This window comes from Pleuronectes platessa, chromosome 8 (assembly GCF_947347685.1).
Source record: "Pleuronectes platessa chromosome 8, fPlePla1.1, whole genome shotgun sequence".
NCBI classification, from domain to species: domain Eukaryota; kingdom Metazoa; phylum Chordata; class Actinopteri; order Pleuronectiformes; family Pleuronectidae; genus Pleuronectes; species Pleuronectes platessa.
In genome coordinates, this window is record NC_070633.1 from 9,234,748 (window position 1) to 9,251,997 (window position 17,250).

General features: G+C 39.1%; 1 protein-coding gene across 1 annotated transcript in view; it reads left to right on the plus strand.

The window, feature by feature from the left end:
- Positions 1-17,250, plus strand: part of pigg (phosphatidylinositol glycan anchor biosynthesis class G) — a 68,805-nt gene that overhangs the window by 35,824 nt on the left and 15,731 nt on the right. The window contains exons 9-11 of the mRNA XM_053428846.1: positions 3,161-3,564; positions 6,002-6,193; positions 16,370-16,679. Coding sequence (XP_053284821.1) covers positions 3,161-3,564; positions 6,002-6,193; positions 16,370-16,679 — 906 coding nt within the window. The remainder of the gene's footprint in view (positions 1-3,160; positions 3,565-6,001; positions 6,194-16,369; positions 16,680-17,250) is intronic.

A 17,250-nucleotide genomic window follows, 5' to 3' on the forward strand; every position in this document is an offset into this window, starting at 1 on the left:
TGTCAGTAATGAATTTACAAGTAAAAGGTTTTTTAAAAAAAATTATTACAGGAGGAAAATAAATGTGCTTGTGCCAATCAGAAATCTTCTTGGACAGTTTTCAGCTGCCTTTCAATTTACTTTACTGCCTTGAAATAAAGTTGGAGTTGCCATTAAAGAGAAAAAAAGAAAATATCGTGGGACAGAGTTCGTCAATGAAAGAAGGAAATAATGCAAAATTATCAGCAGCCGTGTGCGGTGTTGTTAGATTTTGTAATCATTTCAATCAGTGTGGAGCTTCGCCTGGTTTGGCTTGACAAATTACTGCATTATGGGCGGCGTCCAAAACTTATATTAGAAGTATCCTGATTAGTTTCTCTGCACGACGCAGTGAGGTCAAGAAACTTGAAGATTAAGCACATTTAACCACCTCACTACTTGAATAAAAATGTGATTAGGATTCTAGCTGAATGAATTTGAACAAGAAGGGAGTATACTTTATTTAAAGAGGTAGTTTCTATGGTTACAAGTGGGGGAATATTTGAAAAGAGGGAATTGGCGAAAACTCAAATGACAAGAGTGAAATTCGTGCAATGTTAAAAAGTTAAGCCTCCTTAATAAATGCCTATATGACGTGTTAGGAGCATATTTAACTTTGAGAATAATACAATAGTTTAATAAGTTCTAATTTTTTTGGACTAAGGGAAAATAACTTCTGTTTACTTGAATTCATTCTATTTAAAAAGATCACTACAGGATGCTTGGTGCCATATCTCCGTTAATACCAGACAAGATATTTAAGGCAAAAATAGAATGAATTTGCGAACTATGATTATTCATTTTCTTGGCAAGGGGTGGATGAACAATAATTCTATAAAAAAAAAAAATGATGATGATTATACATAAGTCATCATACAGTGGTGTATCTTAGCGTAGCATATATAATGTATTCTGGGAAATAGCTGATCCAAGTTTACTTATATCACATGTTAATATCTTGTTTTTTGATCCATTGATTGTGTTACGAGTCAACAGCTGAAGAATTAGAACAACAGTCTGTCATTTTTGTCATGTTCTGGACAGTTTCTCAGGCTAGGGCTAGTAACTTCATGCTTTACCTGCTGTTTGTAGACAGAAGTCATAAATGACCAGTGGTGGTATTTTTAAAAATGATCCTCTGACTGACTGATATGTTTGTATTTCTTTGTTTGAACTTGAGTGGCTGACTTTTGACCAAAGTATTTGAAGTTGTAGTAACCTCTCAAATGGAGACTAGTTTAATCTGCTCCCGATGAAAGTGTGTTTTAGATATACATTTTGATTATCCTGTTTGGATGGGTGTCCTCTTAATCCAGCAATATTTTACCTCCACTAAGAAGGTTATGTCTTCATCTTTATTTGTTTGTTACTTAGCAGGATTACGCAGAAAAATAGTGGACCAAATACCTTAAGATTTTTATAGTGAGCATGACCAAAGGAAAAACATGTTAGAATTTAATGCGTATCCAGGAGTTCTATTTTTTTTTTTTTTTTTTAACTAGGCGAGATATTTTGCTTAAGTAAAGATTTAATTTAATTTAATTCCTTTTCATGTGCTGAAAATCCGATGTGATACTTAAATATGAGTATCGTCGCAAAGGTATGGCAAGTCATGAAGTTGTTTTTAAAACTCCTTAACAGCAGCGTGCTTGAATTGTATTGGTTGTGTACATGCAGAGTGTGGTAAATTCTACGTAAATGCAATACTTCCTAAAAAATTTAGGAATATATCTTGTAATCAGTACCACGTACCTATAGATGGAAACAGTGCAATGAATACAATAAGTTTGGAAAAAACGTGACACCTTTTGCGTTTGAATTTTCATAATTTGACAACCACTGGAGGAGAGAAAGACACATGGAGGGAGCTGGATAAAAAACACATTGCAGCTCCCACTGGGCCATGACATGAAGTTAGAGGCATATAGGACATCAACTCTGTTGTCAGATATGCATCGATGGCTCAGAATGAACAGGCTCTGCTGTACCAAAGACTTGATTCATCCCAATGTACACCTCTATTTTTCAGCTTAACAAAAAGACAAAGAATTATTGAATCTTTTAGTTCATCCAGCAGCCAATCACACTTGTGACAATACAATGGGGATCAAACATTGTTCAGAAGGTTCATCTTAGCACTGTTGCAGGAGTTCAAAAAAATGTGTGGCACTTGTAGTGTAAGTAATTAAATATAAAGGGCCCATTTAAGGGTAAAGAAAACAACAATTTGCACAATTTAGATGAAGCACACATCAAACATCACTGGGATTATTTCATATTTAATTTCTGCCATAAGATCCTTTTCACCTAAATCTTACCAACTGGACCTTCCAACTGGACCTTTAAAACAGCAAAGGCCTGTAGTTTTGTAACAGGAAAAACAAGAACTGTATGAAACAGTCCAGTTCCCCTGTGAAGCGAGTACAGTGGCCTCAAGGTCATACATGTACGGGTTCAACTCTCTCCTCATCTTCAAGGGGAACATTGTATTTGGTGGCTGTTTGTTGGGATAAAATCTTGCTGCCGAAATAAGAGGTTGGCTGAACTTCATTTCAACTTGCTTCAAATGCTAATGTGATTTGAGCAAATACATTTTGCATAAGTGATTGGACAAATACTAATCTGATGGAACTATACACGAGTAAACTTTTATTTAACCAGGAACTCTACACATCATGAACTGCAGTCTTGATGGTGTCTATTTGTATCTTTATATCTGTCTGAAACCTTTCTGAGTGTTAAATGATGTGCATGAGATATCAGTGTCTGCAGATTGGACTGTTTTATTATGAAGTACATGGGTCATTCAGTTCTTTGATTAGTTTTATTTCAGGATTGGAAATAGATTGGTATGAATCTCCCAAGCAGTAGTTTGATCCAACCAATTATCCCACTGAGATGAACAATAACATTCTGATTAGATATTCGCGTAGATATTCCAAATATACAAAGTCTTATGGTAAATAGACGGGTTGATGCATAAAACTTAATCAAGACCTACCTCTTTGCAAAATCCCATGGATATCCCAGCCGAGAAACAAACAGATCCGAGCAAAAATGTGACATCTTTTCAGAGTTAAATATACAAATGTTGATTGCATGTAACCTCCTGTTTTCATGCACTTTTATTCTTTCTGTATAGTCTCCACTGAGGGGCAGCGGCAGTGAGTGGTCACTCTCGGAGCTGGATGTGTTGCTGCTGGCGGGCACCGTTGGACACACTCTCAGCTTGGCGGCCAGCAGCTTCGTAGAGGAGGAGCACCAAACCTGGTACTTTCTGCTCAGCACCCTCTGCCTCGCCATCTTCCAGGATGTGTGCCGCGAGTACTTCAGAGAGCAGAGTGGCTCGAGAGATGAGGAAGAGCTTATCCTGCCCTCCAAAGACGGTCACCCCTCTGCTCACCCTAAGGCAGAGATGTACTCCGAGAAGTGGTTAGCATTAGCCACGCCGCCCTTCACTCTGCTCTGCTGCCGGCTGCTGCGCTCGCTCAACCAGACCGGGGTACAATGGGCTCATCTTCCTGATGTCGGACATTGGCTGAACAGGTTGGCTTTACCAATCCTCTAACATTACTACACAAATCTGAATTACAGAAACATACATTAAAAAGTTCAAAGTATATTTATTAAAAATAGTTAATTTCAATCAACTAATCCTAAATACAGACAATATTTTGAGAAAAAAAAAGTATCAATAATATATTTTCATTGTCAATTATTATTTTATCATAATTATTTTTATATATATTCATCTAAAGATTATTTTCTCCTAGTGTATTTCCTCCTGTTGATGTCACTTTTCATGATCGTGTTGCCATTGCCTGCCTCATCGCCCCTGGGCCAATCACACGCCTCCAGCCTGTTATTGTAAAACCAAAACAATTAGCTGAAAGACACTAAAAATCGCTGAGTGGTACAGCAGGGCCGTTTAATAATTATCTTTGTTCAAACTCATATATAGTCATCTGTTGTTATTACACATATATTGGTTAGAGCCTATTTAACTAAGAATTAGAGGAGTAGATAATGGATGGATGGATGCATGCAAGCAGTCTTGTCTAGCATTATACAGCAACTTGTGAACTTATCAGAATTTCCTTGAGAGCATTATGATTCCTAAGATGTTCATTAGAGAGAAGACATACCTCTGTTTATATAGCATGAAGATAGGTGTGACTCTGTCTTTGGTTTCTCTGAAGTTCCATTTAGATAACATAAAATACATTTTACTCGTAAAGTAATTATATTTAAGTTCAAATGTGCATCTGAACATCTCCACAAAAGGTTCTACAAAATCTTTATTATGTTGTTTGTTCTGCCAAACGATATTGTGTTGCTGAGGTAAAGTTGAGTTTTCAGTGCAGTTAAAGTGAATGTTCCACTGAAGTAGTTTTCCTCAGTCATGCAAGGATAGATTTATAATTAAAAGGCTGAGACACCAATTTGTTCCCTAAGACAGTAGCCTTCCTCCGTAGATGAGAATGCAGTGCAGCGACAAGTTGCTCAATTCCCATTTGTCTCTCCGCCTACATTTAAGTGTGAGAGATCAATAGAACAAGTTCAGGCGAGGCTGGTTGAGTGAAATACATCGGGAAATTACTCATGTTAACTAAATAAGTCTCTTAATTATTTGGTCCTCACACACACTCAAGGGAAACAATAGGGTGTTAACCGGCACTTCCTCTGCCCCTGTTCAGATTTGTTGTTTTCAGACGTACTGACTGATCCAATCAAAAGTAGTCAGAGCTAAGTTCAGGTCTGAAATGTGTACAGTATCCTGGGCCAATATGAAGAACCACCTCAGCTGATGTCCTCTGACCTGCTAGAGTTTAAACTTTCTGCTTCTTTTTGCTTCCTACATTTGTTAATATGTTTGAGGCCACCGCCAAAATGTCAACACTGATCACAATGACTAATGTTTCATCCTACATTGATAAAAATCTATTTATCATAGCTGCACCCATTCATTCATTCAGTCCCTCCCAACTTTGCTCACTCTTTTTATCCATCTCTCTCGCTTACGTCGACACCCACACAACCACACACATTGTCCCTAGACACATCTGTTAACTCAGACTGGGTAAAAAAGCAACATCATTTGATCTTAATGAACACAAAATACATCTGATCACAAGTGGTCTAATATTGTTATTATTTTAAAGCCAGGTGTGAACCGATGAAATGTTGCCTGAGAATCTGACAGGACCCTCCACTTACCATTCTGAAAAACAAGATTTAGAAGGAGAAATAGTCTTCTGCTCTGACTGTAGAATAACTATGATTTCTGTTAAACTAAGACTTGGTATATTTTGTCACCAGCACGAGGGCAGGGGGGTTATGGTTTGCTTCTTTAAAATGCATCACATTGTGGAGTAGAGATGTGAATTCTGACCTTTTCCCTGTCCGGTTCTTGCCCTTTCAACCCACCCTCCACTGCCTGTGGCTTAGAAAATGAGATCTAGGCGGCGTAACACCTCATCTTGTCTCAAAGTACCCAACTTCAGCTGCTGTCTGATCTAGCTAACGGCTAAATAAACAGCGTCTGTTCAACTTTGATATGTCCTTTGAGGTCTAATTTCCTGTCTGTGCTCAGTGCGGTGTAGTTTCACACTGTATAGACTCAAATCCAGGGAACAATTGAAGATCCCTGATGCTTTAAAGTTTAAACTACTGCTGGAGGATATGATTGACAGTGTTTTATCTCATCCAAATGTTTGCTCCTACTCAGGGAAATCTACTTCAAGGTTTAATCTTTGTTTTTTGTATTTTGATTTCAAATTATTTATTTTTTTATCACTTAAATCATTTTCACACATCCTATAATTTTTGGCTAAGAGAAAGGAATATGTAGGAAAATGTTTACACCCACATTGTAAATATGGATGAACTTGAGAGTGAGATTTCCAAGCGCAACTGTATATGAGACTGCGTGGTCTTTTCTTTACCTCATGACTTTCTGTCTCTGTCTGTCATTATGTTGTAGCTCTGAGCACAAGGTGGTTATCTCCCTGCTGGCTGCTTTCTGTTTGGTTCTTATCTACTTCCTGGTTCAAAGACGGTGCTCATGGGTCTCCAAGGTCGCCCTCGCTCTTGGACTTCTGGGCGTCTACAGCTACCGGGCAGCTGTCGGCAACGTCTTGTTTCCCTGGCAACATTCTGGCCGTACCCCATCCAAGTAAGTTTGTTGTGAAACCCCAGGACCATGTTTTCATTCACTGTAACAGTTGGCATATTGCTCTCCCCTGTTAGTGGGCTAATTTAAACTGGCAGGTTGTGCTGTCATGCAGTTAAGCGTGCAGACTACAGCGCTGCTTGTGACAACTGGGACAAACACTCAGACCCACATCGTTTTAACTCTGATGATGAACTGATGTACCCTTTTTTTCTTTCTTGCTTTACATCTATCTTACATTTTCACATCACAGAGAGGTAAGCTGCGTAATGAGAGCACAGACTGAGCGGATAAATTGAAGTGGTAATATATCAGCATGCAGAGTAGTGGAATAATAGTTTTAAAGATTTGATTTTCATTTGTCTTGAAAAGAAAGTTTTTTTGCCTTTCATGAGGGAACTGCAAAACTTTGCATTGTTCACCAATGCTGAGCAATGAAAAGGTCACTAAGTGGACGGTCTGTAAGTATATAGACACTCCATATGTGCAAATTTATAATTCATGCTGGAAAGGGAAATTGGAAATCTCAATGCCTGTTAGAAAGCAAAGCTTTTGATTCACCAGTACATCTGCATTCCCCCCCGTCACATCAGACATCCGGGGGGAACTCCAAGTAGTCCCGCTGCTCCTTTATGTAGCAAGGGGACAGTTGAGTTGGTTTGGGCATCTAGTCAGGCTGCCTCCTGGGCACCTTCCGTTAGTGGTTTGTGCAACTGAGATGTGAGAAATCACAGGAAGGGTTACATATGCCATCTGGCCGGGGAACGTCTCGGGATCCCCCATGAATAGCTAGAAACTGAGCTAGGAAGATGAACGTCTGGGATAGCCTTTATAGCACACTGACAATGGGACACAAACAAACGCCTGTTGGTGCTGGACTGTAACTGGAGCCATCATAAGATCAAAAATTATATATATCCTTTGTTTTATGAACAAATACTTAGACCAAATGTTTAGTGTTGAGTAGCATACTAAAAGGCATCTACACACAAACAAAGCTCGGCACGGTGGTACAGTGTTTAGCGCTGTCGCCTAAAAGCACAAAGGTTCTGGGTTGAGCATGACGGCCAGTAGGGACCTTACTTTATGAAGTATGCATGTCATCTCTGTGTCTGTGTGGGTTCTCCGACTTCCTCCCCCCAAAAAAACATGCAGCTTGAGTTCATTGGAAGCTCTAAATTTCCCATAAATTTGGATTTCTTTAATCTGCAAATGTAGTTAAATCTTCAAAGTATCTTCTTGAGGGTAATAATCTCCTCATCTACTCTTCAACCTTTATCAAGCACACTGAGTTTTTACACATGTTAGAGCATTTTATCTCATCCACATCCCTCTTGTGTCCAGTGAGTTTTTTGAAATTTTGAGTCTCCTTGATCCTAACCCGAATAATAAAATATCGTGTTTAATTTGTGTCTTAAAATAGATTAGCCCTCTCGGTTAATAATGCCTTTTTACTGTGTGTGTGTGTGTGTGTGTGTGTGTGTGTGTGTGTGTGTGTGTGTGTGTGTGTGTGTGTGTGTGTGTGTGTGTGTGTGTGTGTGTGTGTGTGTGTGTGTGTGTGTGTGTGTGTGTGTGTGTGTGTGTGTGTGTGTGTGTGTGTGTGTGTGATCATTCAGAACAATTTATATGTAATAGCAGTATTTAGCATAGTTCAAAGATCGGGAATCAACAGTGTTTGAGCCCCTAACTGTGGTTATTTTTCACTCTGCAGTCTGTAGCATGGCACAGAGTTATCTGCTACTAACCCCCGTCAGAAAATAATGAGTGTGCACGGCTGCACAGAGTTCTCCTGTCTTGTTTCTCCGACTTCCCTTCATCTACCACCAGTACCTGGCCTTCCCTAACCTTTCCTGTTCTCCTTGGCAGCCTCTCCTACTCGCTGACCTAATTAAAAGCTCAACCTCTCACCCTTACTCATACAAAGACACCTGAACTGAAGCCACGCAGGGACCATGGCTCTTTATGATGAGCTATATGATTGACAAGGTTGACGGCTGACCCAGTCCTTCAGATTTTTCTTCAGAATTAAACAAGTTGATCATTAAGGTGGTCCGCCACCGATATGTATTTGAGATTTAGTCTACACTGCTTTTTATTCTGTAGAGCTAAGAACAACTTTAGTTTTAGGCCTTAAAGGAAAGGTTTGTACGTTTTCTCTGAAACACATTTGATCTTATTGTTGAAATTCTCTTCACATCCCGATAGCCATAAATAAATAAATAAAGTTGTCTGGGAAAAACAGGCCCTCGCAGGACTGTATTAAACAGTACCGATCTTTTCATTAGGACTGAATTCTGATTGGCTGGTGTACCTGTCGGTCACTTACAGACCTGCCTGCCTGTGTGTACCCTGCCTGTGCGCGTACTGAACATCTCACTGAGACATAAACTGCTGAAGCAGAGCCGACAGACAGAAGTTAGTGAGCTAGTCCCCGAAAAGTCGGCTTCCAGCACTTGTCAGGCAGTGTGTGTTCATGTGAGGCGTAGCTTTGACGAGGAGGAGAAGGGGTGGGATATATTAGCTGCATATTTTTCGAAGTGTAGCCTGCTCTTGCTAACTATTTCTGGATCACCAACCCTAGCTTTAACAGTAACATGCAGTCCGTGTTGGAAGCTGAATTTTGTTTGCTGGGTAAGAAGAACGTATATATTTGTGCCTTCCACTAAAATAATGCTTTGATTGTAGTTTGTGGTTTGCAACTGCTGAGTTGGAATCAAATAATGCGCTGTATTTCCCATGGGTCCGACATTATTTTTTCATCTCTTGGTTTGGTATTTTTAAAGAGCTCAGTTGGATTTCTGATGATTTCAGATACAATATCAAAGCAGTTTCTCTTTTTTCTGAAGTTAAAAATCCCCCCAAAATGCGGCACCTTTTCATTTTGTCGCTGCTGCACTTTTCATTTCAACCATTACATGAATATAAAGAGGAATGACTTTGTATAATGACCCTTTCAAAGTCGGCTCTTCCTGTGTCACTCTTTCTGTGTTTTTATCACTCCTTAGTCCCCTCCTTTCCTTCCCTTTGTGCCAAAGATCTAATTGTGCTGTTGCATCTTTCAAAATGGCTAATGGGTTTGAGAGCCGCCAACGCTTCTCACTTTAAACGGTTCAAAGAGATAGTTGGATTGATGTCACTGTGGGTACAGTTTTGTCTCTCTCGCTTTCTGTGTTTCTGTCTCTCCCGCACACACACCCTTCCTCATGGCATCAGAAAAGAACCTAAAAATAGACTTGCTGTCAACTGACAGGAAAGACATGCACTTTGAATCAGTTTTATTTCACAGGATATTGAGAAATCATCAATAATACCGGAGCACTAACAGCACAAAACATACATAAATCAAGGTAACATAAAAGATGAAGCAAATTAAATTCTCTGAAGAGGACCTCCAATAGGAAGTAGCTGAACATCAAAGCAGCCAGCTGAGGGCCCAACCTGTCGGAGTCTGTCTACATCATAGCCACAGTTTGTCGCAGTCTCTCTCACCCGTGTGTCTTCATGGCACAACTTCTACCAAACATAAAGCCAGGAAGGAAGTATTTATGTTTTTGTTTTCTTTTGTGTATGTGTGTGTGTGTGTGTGTGTGTGTGTGTGTGTGTGTGTGTGTGTGTGTGTGTGTTTGTATGTATGTATGTGTTCCACTCCTGCACAAAACATGACCCATTTTATCATGCACTGCTTTATGTATGACGGGGCTGTTGTGCAGGTTCCCAATTTAAAAATATTCATGCATACCGATCCTGTTTAAAAATGGAAATGTATTCAGACTTGTCCCAAAACACCTGTGAACCCCCGCCACACACACACACGCACACACGCACGCACGTATGCACGCACACACTCACAGCCAGTGAGTAACACACACAATTCAGTTTTCTCTTTTAGTAACCGAGGGGTGACTAATTTTATAATGTTGTTTCAAGTATTTCCTATGTCGTCTACAATATATCAGTGGTAACAATTAACAGTCTTATCCTCCTCTGACTTCAGGCCATTGTTTATTAAACTGCTTTGGTCTCAATCCCGCTGCTGTTGTGCTTTTCTTTTTAATCAAACATAAGGCTGCCAGTAAGGCAGATATATCGATCCAGTGGTTTGTTTTGTAATTAGATGTTTAGTCTGTAACCATTGCTCGAAAGTCTTCCACTTACTCCCAGTGGCACCCCAGTAGTTGCCACTTCGACGTACTCAGTTTAATCCCACAAAAGTCCAGGTCTCAGGCGCAGTGGGCAGACCCTCATCGTTGTCAGCTCTCATCTGACAGTGAATTACTTGCTTTGGTAGATTTACTCCAAGTGTTAGCCTGATGCAGGTGATTGATGAAGGGTTATACCAAACATGTCGAGGGGATTGGCCATCGTCTTACCTTTTCTTATTCACTTGCTGGAACACAAGCGCTTGTTTCCAAGGTAACAGGCTGTGTCTCTGTACCACAGCATGACAAGCTCCTATTTTCTGTCCAGTGTTACTTCTGTTAACATGAAACAATGCAGCAAGTAAGATTGATTTGACTGGCCATGCCCTCTCTATGTAAAGGGGAGGATATCTCTCTTAAGCCGTTTTCAGACATCACCTGTGGAGGAACTCTGGACAGTTAGGACCTTCTCCTCAGTTTTCCTTTCACACATGCACAATGCAGCAGGAGATGCTCTGCTCAGATGCGTTCACAACAGCAACAAATCCTCCGGAGGATTCAGGTGAGGGTTGGTGCAGAGGCAGGATGTAACTTATTATTTCAGCTATAGAGATCACAGGTTTTGTTAACAGCACATTGACAACTGTTTCCTCCCTTAACGCCATAAAGTCTCTTCACATTTTCATCTGTGTCTACATGCGGGACTCCACTTTTTCACGATAAAATATTATTTTGTATTCTTTTCAATTTTTTATTTTATATTTCAATTTTCATGTTATAAACGTCATCAACACCACCACCCCGACCCCACCACTGTCACTCTCCTTGAACCCTGCAGAGACCTTCTGCTGTGTTCTCACTTTGAACTCCTCTGCAGACTTTACTCTACGGCCAGGAGAAACTCCGGAGGCTCTCATTCACACAAAACATTTGTCGTAAACATATTCCCCAAATGGATGTAAAATGCTCAAATCTAACTCTACACCTTCCCTCCTCATTTAATGACTGGGATCTATGAATTTGTTAATATGCCGATGCCTCTGCTCCCAGTCTCCCCACCAAGCTACTACGCCCCACCCACAAGTTGACAGGACTGGTTTCTTAGATTCCTGACATCAGACTGGCATTTGTTACCCACTCTGCTAAATTGGACATACTCTGCCATGGTGTTGATTTATTATATCACTCAAAATGTGTCTTCAATCAAATAAAAGGAACAAGGGGTAAAGAAAAAACGGTATTCTCACTGATGATGCGTGTCCCGTATTATAAAAGGGACACCAGAGGGAATGGGTTTTGGACAGACTTTTAGCACTTACCATTTTCTATGTAGACTCACCTGACTAAAGAATCTTTGATTAATTAATCCATTTGGGCTACAGTGTTACTGTATCTGCTTTAATGAATGTTTAATGACTGGCCTTGTCTTATTAATCTGATCGTGACACTGTGAAACAGAACTGAAAACATGACTCTTTTTAGAGTTAAGTTCTCAAATCCAAGAGATCTCAACCAATGATGCCAAAAAACCTTAGCATTGCTCTTAAAGCTTAATGTTCTCTGGTTTAAAAACCCCATTATCACAGCATTATTCATATTTTTTTGTTAATTGTTCTGAGCTTACTGTGACCTCGGCCCTTGCCTTCTGGTCTGAACGACAGCCTGCTATACGACAATTAAAGAACTCTTACAATACCCTTTTACAATATGACACTAATATATATCTGAGGGTGGATTTTATAGGATTGACGTTCAATGACTTAAAAATTCCCTGTGCTGAAAGCTGGCAGGAACAAAAACTCCCTCTAGACTGGAGCTTCAAAACACTTTGCATACTGCCAACAAATAAAAAATGCAGCATTATTAACCCAGCATTTGCCATTGTTATTCTGTCTGTTAGCGTGCTTACATCTAGCTTACAACTGGTGCATTTGTAGTTGCTGCTTGTCTGAAGAGATGCATGGTGATCAGAGATTTCCTATAATTGAACTTATGAGTGGACATTTTGAGGAATCTGCTGCAAAGCTGTCTCATTTACACATTGAACTGTAGAGAAAATGTGATATAATATAATCAGGAAGCTTAATATTGCAGCAGCCATTTTTGGGAGTGCTGCAGATGGGGACATGACATAAACAAAAAGTAGCCTTTATTGTTTAGACAAGAAGTCGCACTTTTCTACTTTTGAAAATGTCAAAGCAAAAATGCCTCCCACCATCAGACATTTGTTTCAGTGTTCAGAAAGTGTTTGTTGTTTCCAGCTGATGTGGATTTATCCTCCAGTCATTCAGGATCAAATACACAAGTTTCACAAGGGAAGCCATGTAGATCTCATATGCTTCCGTTTTTCTCCTCACTCTGCTTCCTTCGTGTAAAGCATAGTTGTAAAAATAACATAAAACATCAAATGCATGACACAGTGCCGGCTGTTAAACACAAACATGTCGGGACGGAAAAATTAGTTTGTAATTCACTCCATCTCTCCACCATGCAAACCAGTTTAGTGAGCCCGGCAGCTGGAAATCCATCACTGTCCTCTCATAGAATCAAATCCAGGCCAGGATTCTCTGCTTTTCCTTTGCATAAAATAATGATGAATACAGTCCCTGCCATATTGTTAGGGGAGTTGTGAATAATATAGAATAGTGCTGTATGGAGCATATTACTCTGCTCCTTCCCCCTGTTGGAACAGGTTTCCATAAAACACTGATAAATAATACATATCCAATACTTGCTCAACTCCTTCAGGGTCAGCTATTATCCTGTGGCGCTCGTGCAGCTTTGACTGGATCCTGCTGCACGAGAGGCATCCTATTACCCTGGGATATGGTTTTGAGATGAAGCGTCATCATAATGTCTGGACTTCGATTCACTGAACGTATAAATAGCTTCTGAATGGCTGTGCAAATGAAAACAGAAATATTTCTTTGTGACTTTATGTTTGATAGAAAATGTACCATAAATACCAGAAGCTACTTTAAATGAACACAGGGCTGGGTATTGTTGCCAAAGGTTGTATCAAGATAAAACATTTCATATTAGTCGATATCAATAATTATCACAATAAATGTCACATCATTATTTCTTTTAAGTTTAAAAAATTGTTTTGCTCCTGAGTGAAGGTTTTGGTTTTAAACTCTTCTTTATGAGCAGAGACAAACACTTGATAAACAGCAATTGTAAAAGTCTGAGTTATATCAGTTATCTGATACAGATATTAACATGCTCTTAAAATAATCTATGAATAAGAGCAACATGATAATAATAACTGTCAGAATGAATCTCAGTTCACTCGTCTCGCCTTTGGTACCGTGTCCGCTTGTAGCTTGTGAGATATCGTGGTGCTTTGAGGGCTACTCTCCACTGGGCTACTTCATTATATCTTTAATTATGTTGTAAGTGTAAGTGATTGCAGGACTTGGATATTCCTTCATATCTGTTAGACTTGACGTTTCAAATTTCATTCATTATGGTCGTAAAAAGTCTTAATCATAACTTGCAGAAACTCTGTATGAGGAGGAAAGAGAAAATCGTATTAGATCAATGTTTGTTGTGGCCAAACTGTTTATTAAAAACAATGGAAACTAGACCAAGTATTGTTAAATGGGTAAAAGAATAATCTTCATAGCTACCAGCAGCAGGATGTCTCACTTTACTGTATGGAGGGTTTGTTATTGATGATTATCTTTCTTAGTTTTAATTTCAGTTTTATTTTGAATGTTGAAAATTCCTATTTAATTAATTTTGTATTTCTCTTGTTTGTATAGAGATATAGTTATTCAAAGTTTTGTTGAAAAATGAATGAAGTTTAAAAGAAAAGTCTCAGTTTCCCTGAGGCTGTGACTGAATGAAAATCCAGTGCCTCCCTAAACTTCATTAGCTCTTAATGCTCTTTATTCCCCACCAATCCATTATTGACTATTATAAAACAATTTATCATTGCCACAGCTCTTACCACCCATTTGTTGTCTGATTGTGTTTTATAATGGCTAATTTACCCTTTAATTTCTTCCTCTTTGGACAAATGTTAATACATGTAAATTAATTAAAGGGCAGATTTGAGGGGAAGAAATGTTTTCATTTAAGTGTCTGTGGATAAGAGCATATGCTGAATGCCTGAAATGGAAATTAGACTAAAATGTAATTGCTTTCGTAATCGAAAGCACTTTTCCTTAAAGCTTACATTTTTGGAGCATATCAATTATGGATAGTTGGAAAAGGATTTTTGTGTAATCAGCCTTTTAGATGGAGTAGAACCTTGGTGAAACTATTCTAACCTTGTAGGAGCTTTAAAGGTTAGCCCCAGATTCACTGTCATGCAACACAGGGGATACATTATAGAGGACTCTTGGATTGCATCACCTCTTGTCCACCTCATTTATATCAGTGACTGTAGTAGATTAACATTAAACGATTCCAGTATTTGAATGGATTAGTTCACTTACTCCATGCTGTACTATGATCACCTTCCCTTTTTTGCCATCCATGTAGATTTTCAGCCAGAAATATTCTGTTCAGTCTAAACAAATAGATCACGAAACACATTCTATCCATCCATCCATCCATCCATCCATCCATCCATCCATCCATCCATTCATCCATCCATCAAAAACTTCGGGTTATGTTTTTGTCTGAGTTTGTGAGTTAGCAGCATTACGCAAAATCTCCTTGATGGATTTTCATACATTTTCGTGAAAGGGTGGAGCATCACCCAAGAAAGACACCATTCGATTTTGATGTCGATCAGGAGCCTGATTCAAAAAAATTATGTTCACTTTCTTTCACATTGTGAGATTGCATTTTTCAACATTGTTGTTGATTTCTCAGAGATCCCTGGGTCACAGGTCAATAATAGTATTTTCACTTTCTTTAACATTGTTAGAATTTGGTGATTTTCTTTATGTTAAAAATCTGGCATGTGTAGAGTGCATATATCTATGAACAGGTGACATTCAGAGCGGATCTGGATAATGATCCGAATTTATCAGATCTCAATACATTTTTATTCAGTATGGTGACAAAGCCTAGGCAGAGGTCTGCACTCTCCCTTATAGTTGGGTTAATAAATGCAACAGTATGTTTCATGTATTTTTGAAAAAGGTTTTCTGTGACTTCCAGAAGAAGAATTAAGCTTGCAGTAATAATAGCCTGGAGTCTGGATTTGCTGTTGTTATCCATTATCACCTCTCACTTTTCACAATTTGTGCTCTATTCAAGAAATAGAGTTTAAATCAAATGTCACACAACCTTACAACTTACTAAAATATGTTAATACAGTGTTCCTGTATGATAATGATGCAGAAACAATCACAACAGACAGAGTGACTGGTGTGAGGAAGTCGGTCTACCTCAGGCAATTCATTCTGTCTTTCACCTTTAATTATTAATGTTACATTGACACACTGCATACTGAATGAAAGAAAGGTTATGCGTTATAGAAATATATAGAATCCTGTCTAACAAGAGATTGGGATATGGAATTAATTAAAGTAGTGAACTTTAATATGCTGTTATAATAGAGGGATTTGGATGATATATGAAGAAACCACTGGTATAATGTGAGGCTGTTGTCTTTATATATGAAGATGTCCCACAGATTTTTGTAAGTTTATGTTAATGCTTGAGAAATTTAACAATGTGAGCTAAATAAGATCTACTATTTTAAGCTTAAGACCCCTTCTGCGCTTTCCCTCTGTAATTTCCTGCTCTGAAGAAGATAATGAGGACGCTTATTCTGGTTCTGTTAAATTCTTTGATTTGATTTTGCTCTTGTCTTTTTTACAGCTTTTCTTTATTAAGAAGCATGAGTTTTCTTTTATTACCACATAAAGCCTGCATTAGATCATTTTCCGAATGTCCCAAAATCTAGCTCTGGATATTTCATTGCTAAATATATGAACAAGTGCTGAGAGATGCCAGAATCCACATCCCAGAGTCACGTACCACATTGAATATTGAACGAGGAGTTTTGTTGGGGGGGGATCGATAGCAGCTTACTGCAAATGTGAAAGTGACACAGTCTGGAATCTTTCTCTTTTAGGGGAACGGTGGAGGCCCGCTTTGTTTATGTCTTCGTTTTGGGCATCCTCTTCACGGGCACCAAGGACCTGCTGCGCTCCCAAATCATCACAGCAGATGCCAAACTGAAGAGCAGGGGATTGTGGGAGATTTACAGCGGTTTGGTTTTGCTGGTCACGCTGCTGTTCCGTCCCCACAACATGCCCGTGCTGTGCTGCTGCCTGTTGATCCAGACGCTCATGGCTCAGTTTATCTGGAAGAAGCTCCACTACGACGCAGCCCAGACCACCATCATGCACTACTGGTTTGGTCAGGCCTTCTTTTACTTTCAGGTAAACACAAATAAGCATGTTAGTAGTGTTGCATATTTTAATAGCCACTGTGTGCAATAATATGTAGTGCAGAGGATAGTGTTATAAAGAGTAAATTCAGGGCAGAAAAGTTGTGTTTTTCCTTCCTACCTTCTGACCACACCCAGTTGTGATCTAGTCTTTTTTGCAATTGTAACCACACCTTACAGTGTAGCTGAGCTGTGAACATGATTAAATGTTTCCTGAGTTTTTGAAGTGTCATTAACTAACAGCGAAACCTCAAAGCAACTGTTCTCCACACGATTGCAAATGGAAAAGTGAGACTGAAAAGTCACGTGATCAGACCATATCAAAATCTCACTTTATAGAAATGAAACTAGAGTACACCAGATACTAACTTTGCCCTCTTTTGAATTTGGAGCCAGAGTCTGTGCAGTAGCAATTGGAGGATATAGCCACAGTAGGAAGGTGCCACTAATCCTGAGTCACTCTCAGCTGTCAATCATGATGTTTCACCCTTTTTTGCATCATAACTAATTCAAGCCAATCTGACAAGAAAAATGTAACACTTGAACAAACATCAATGTGGTAA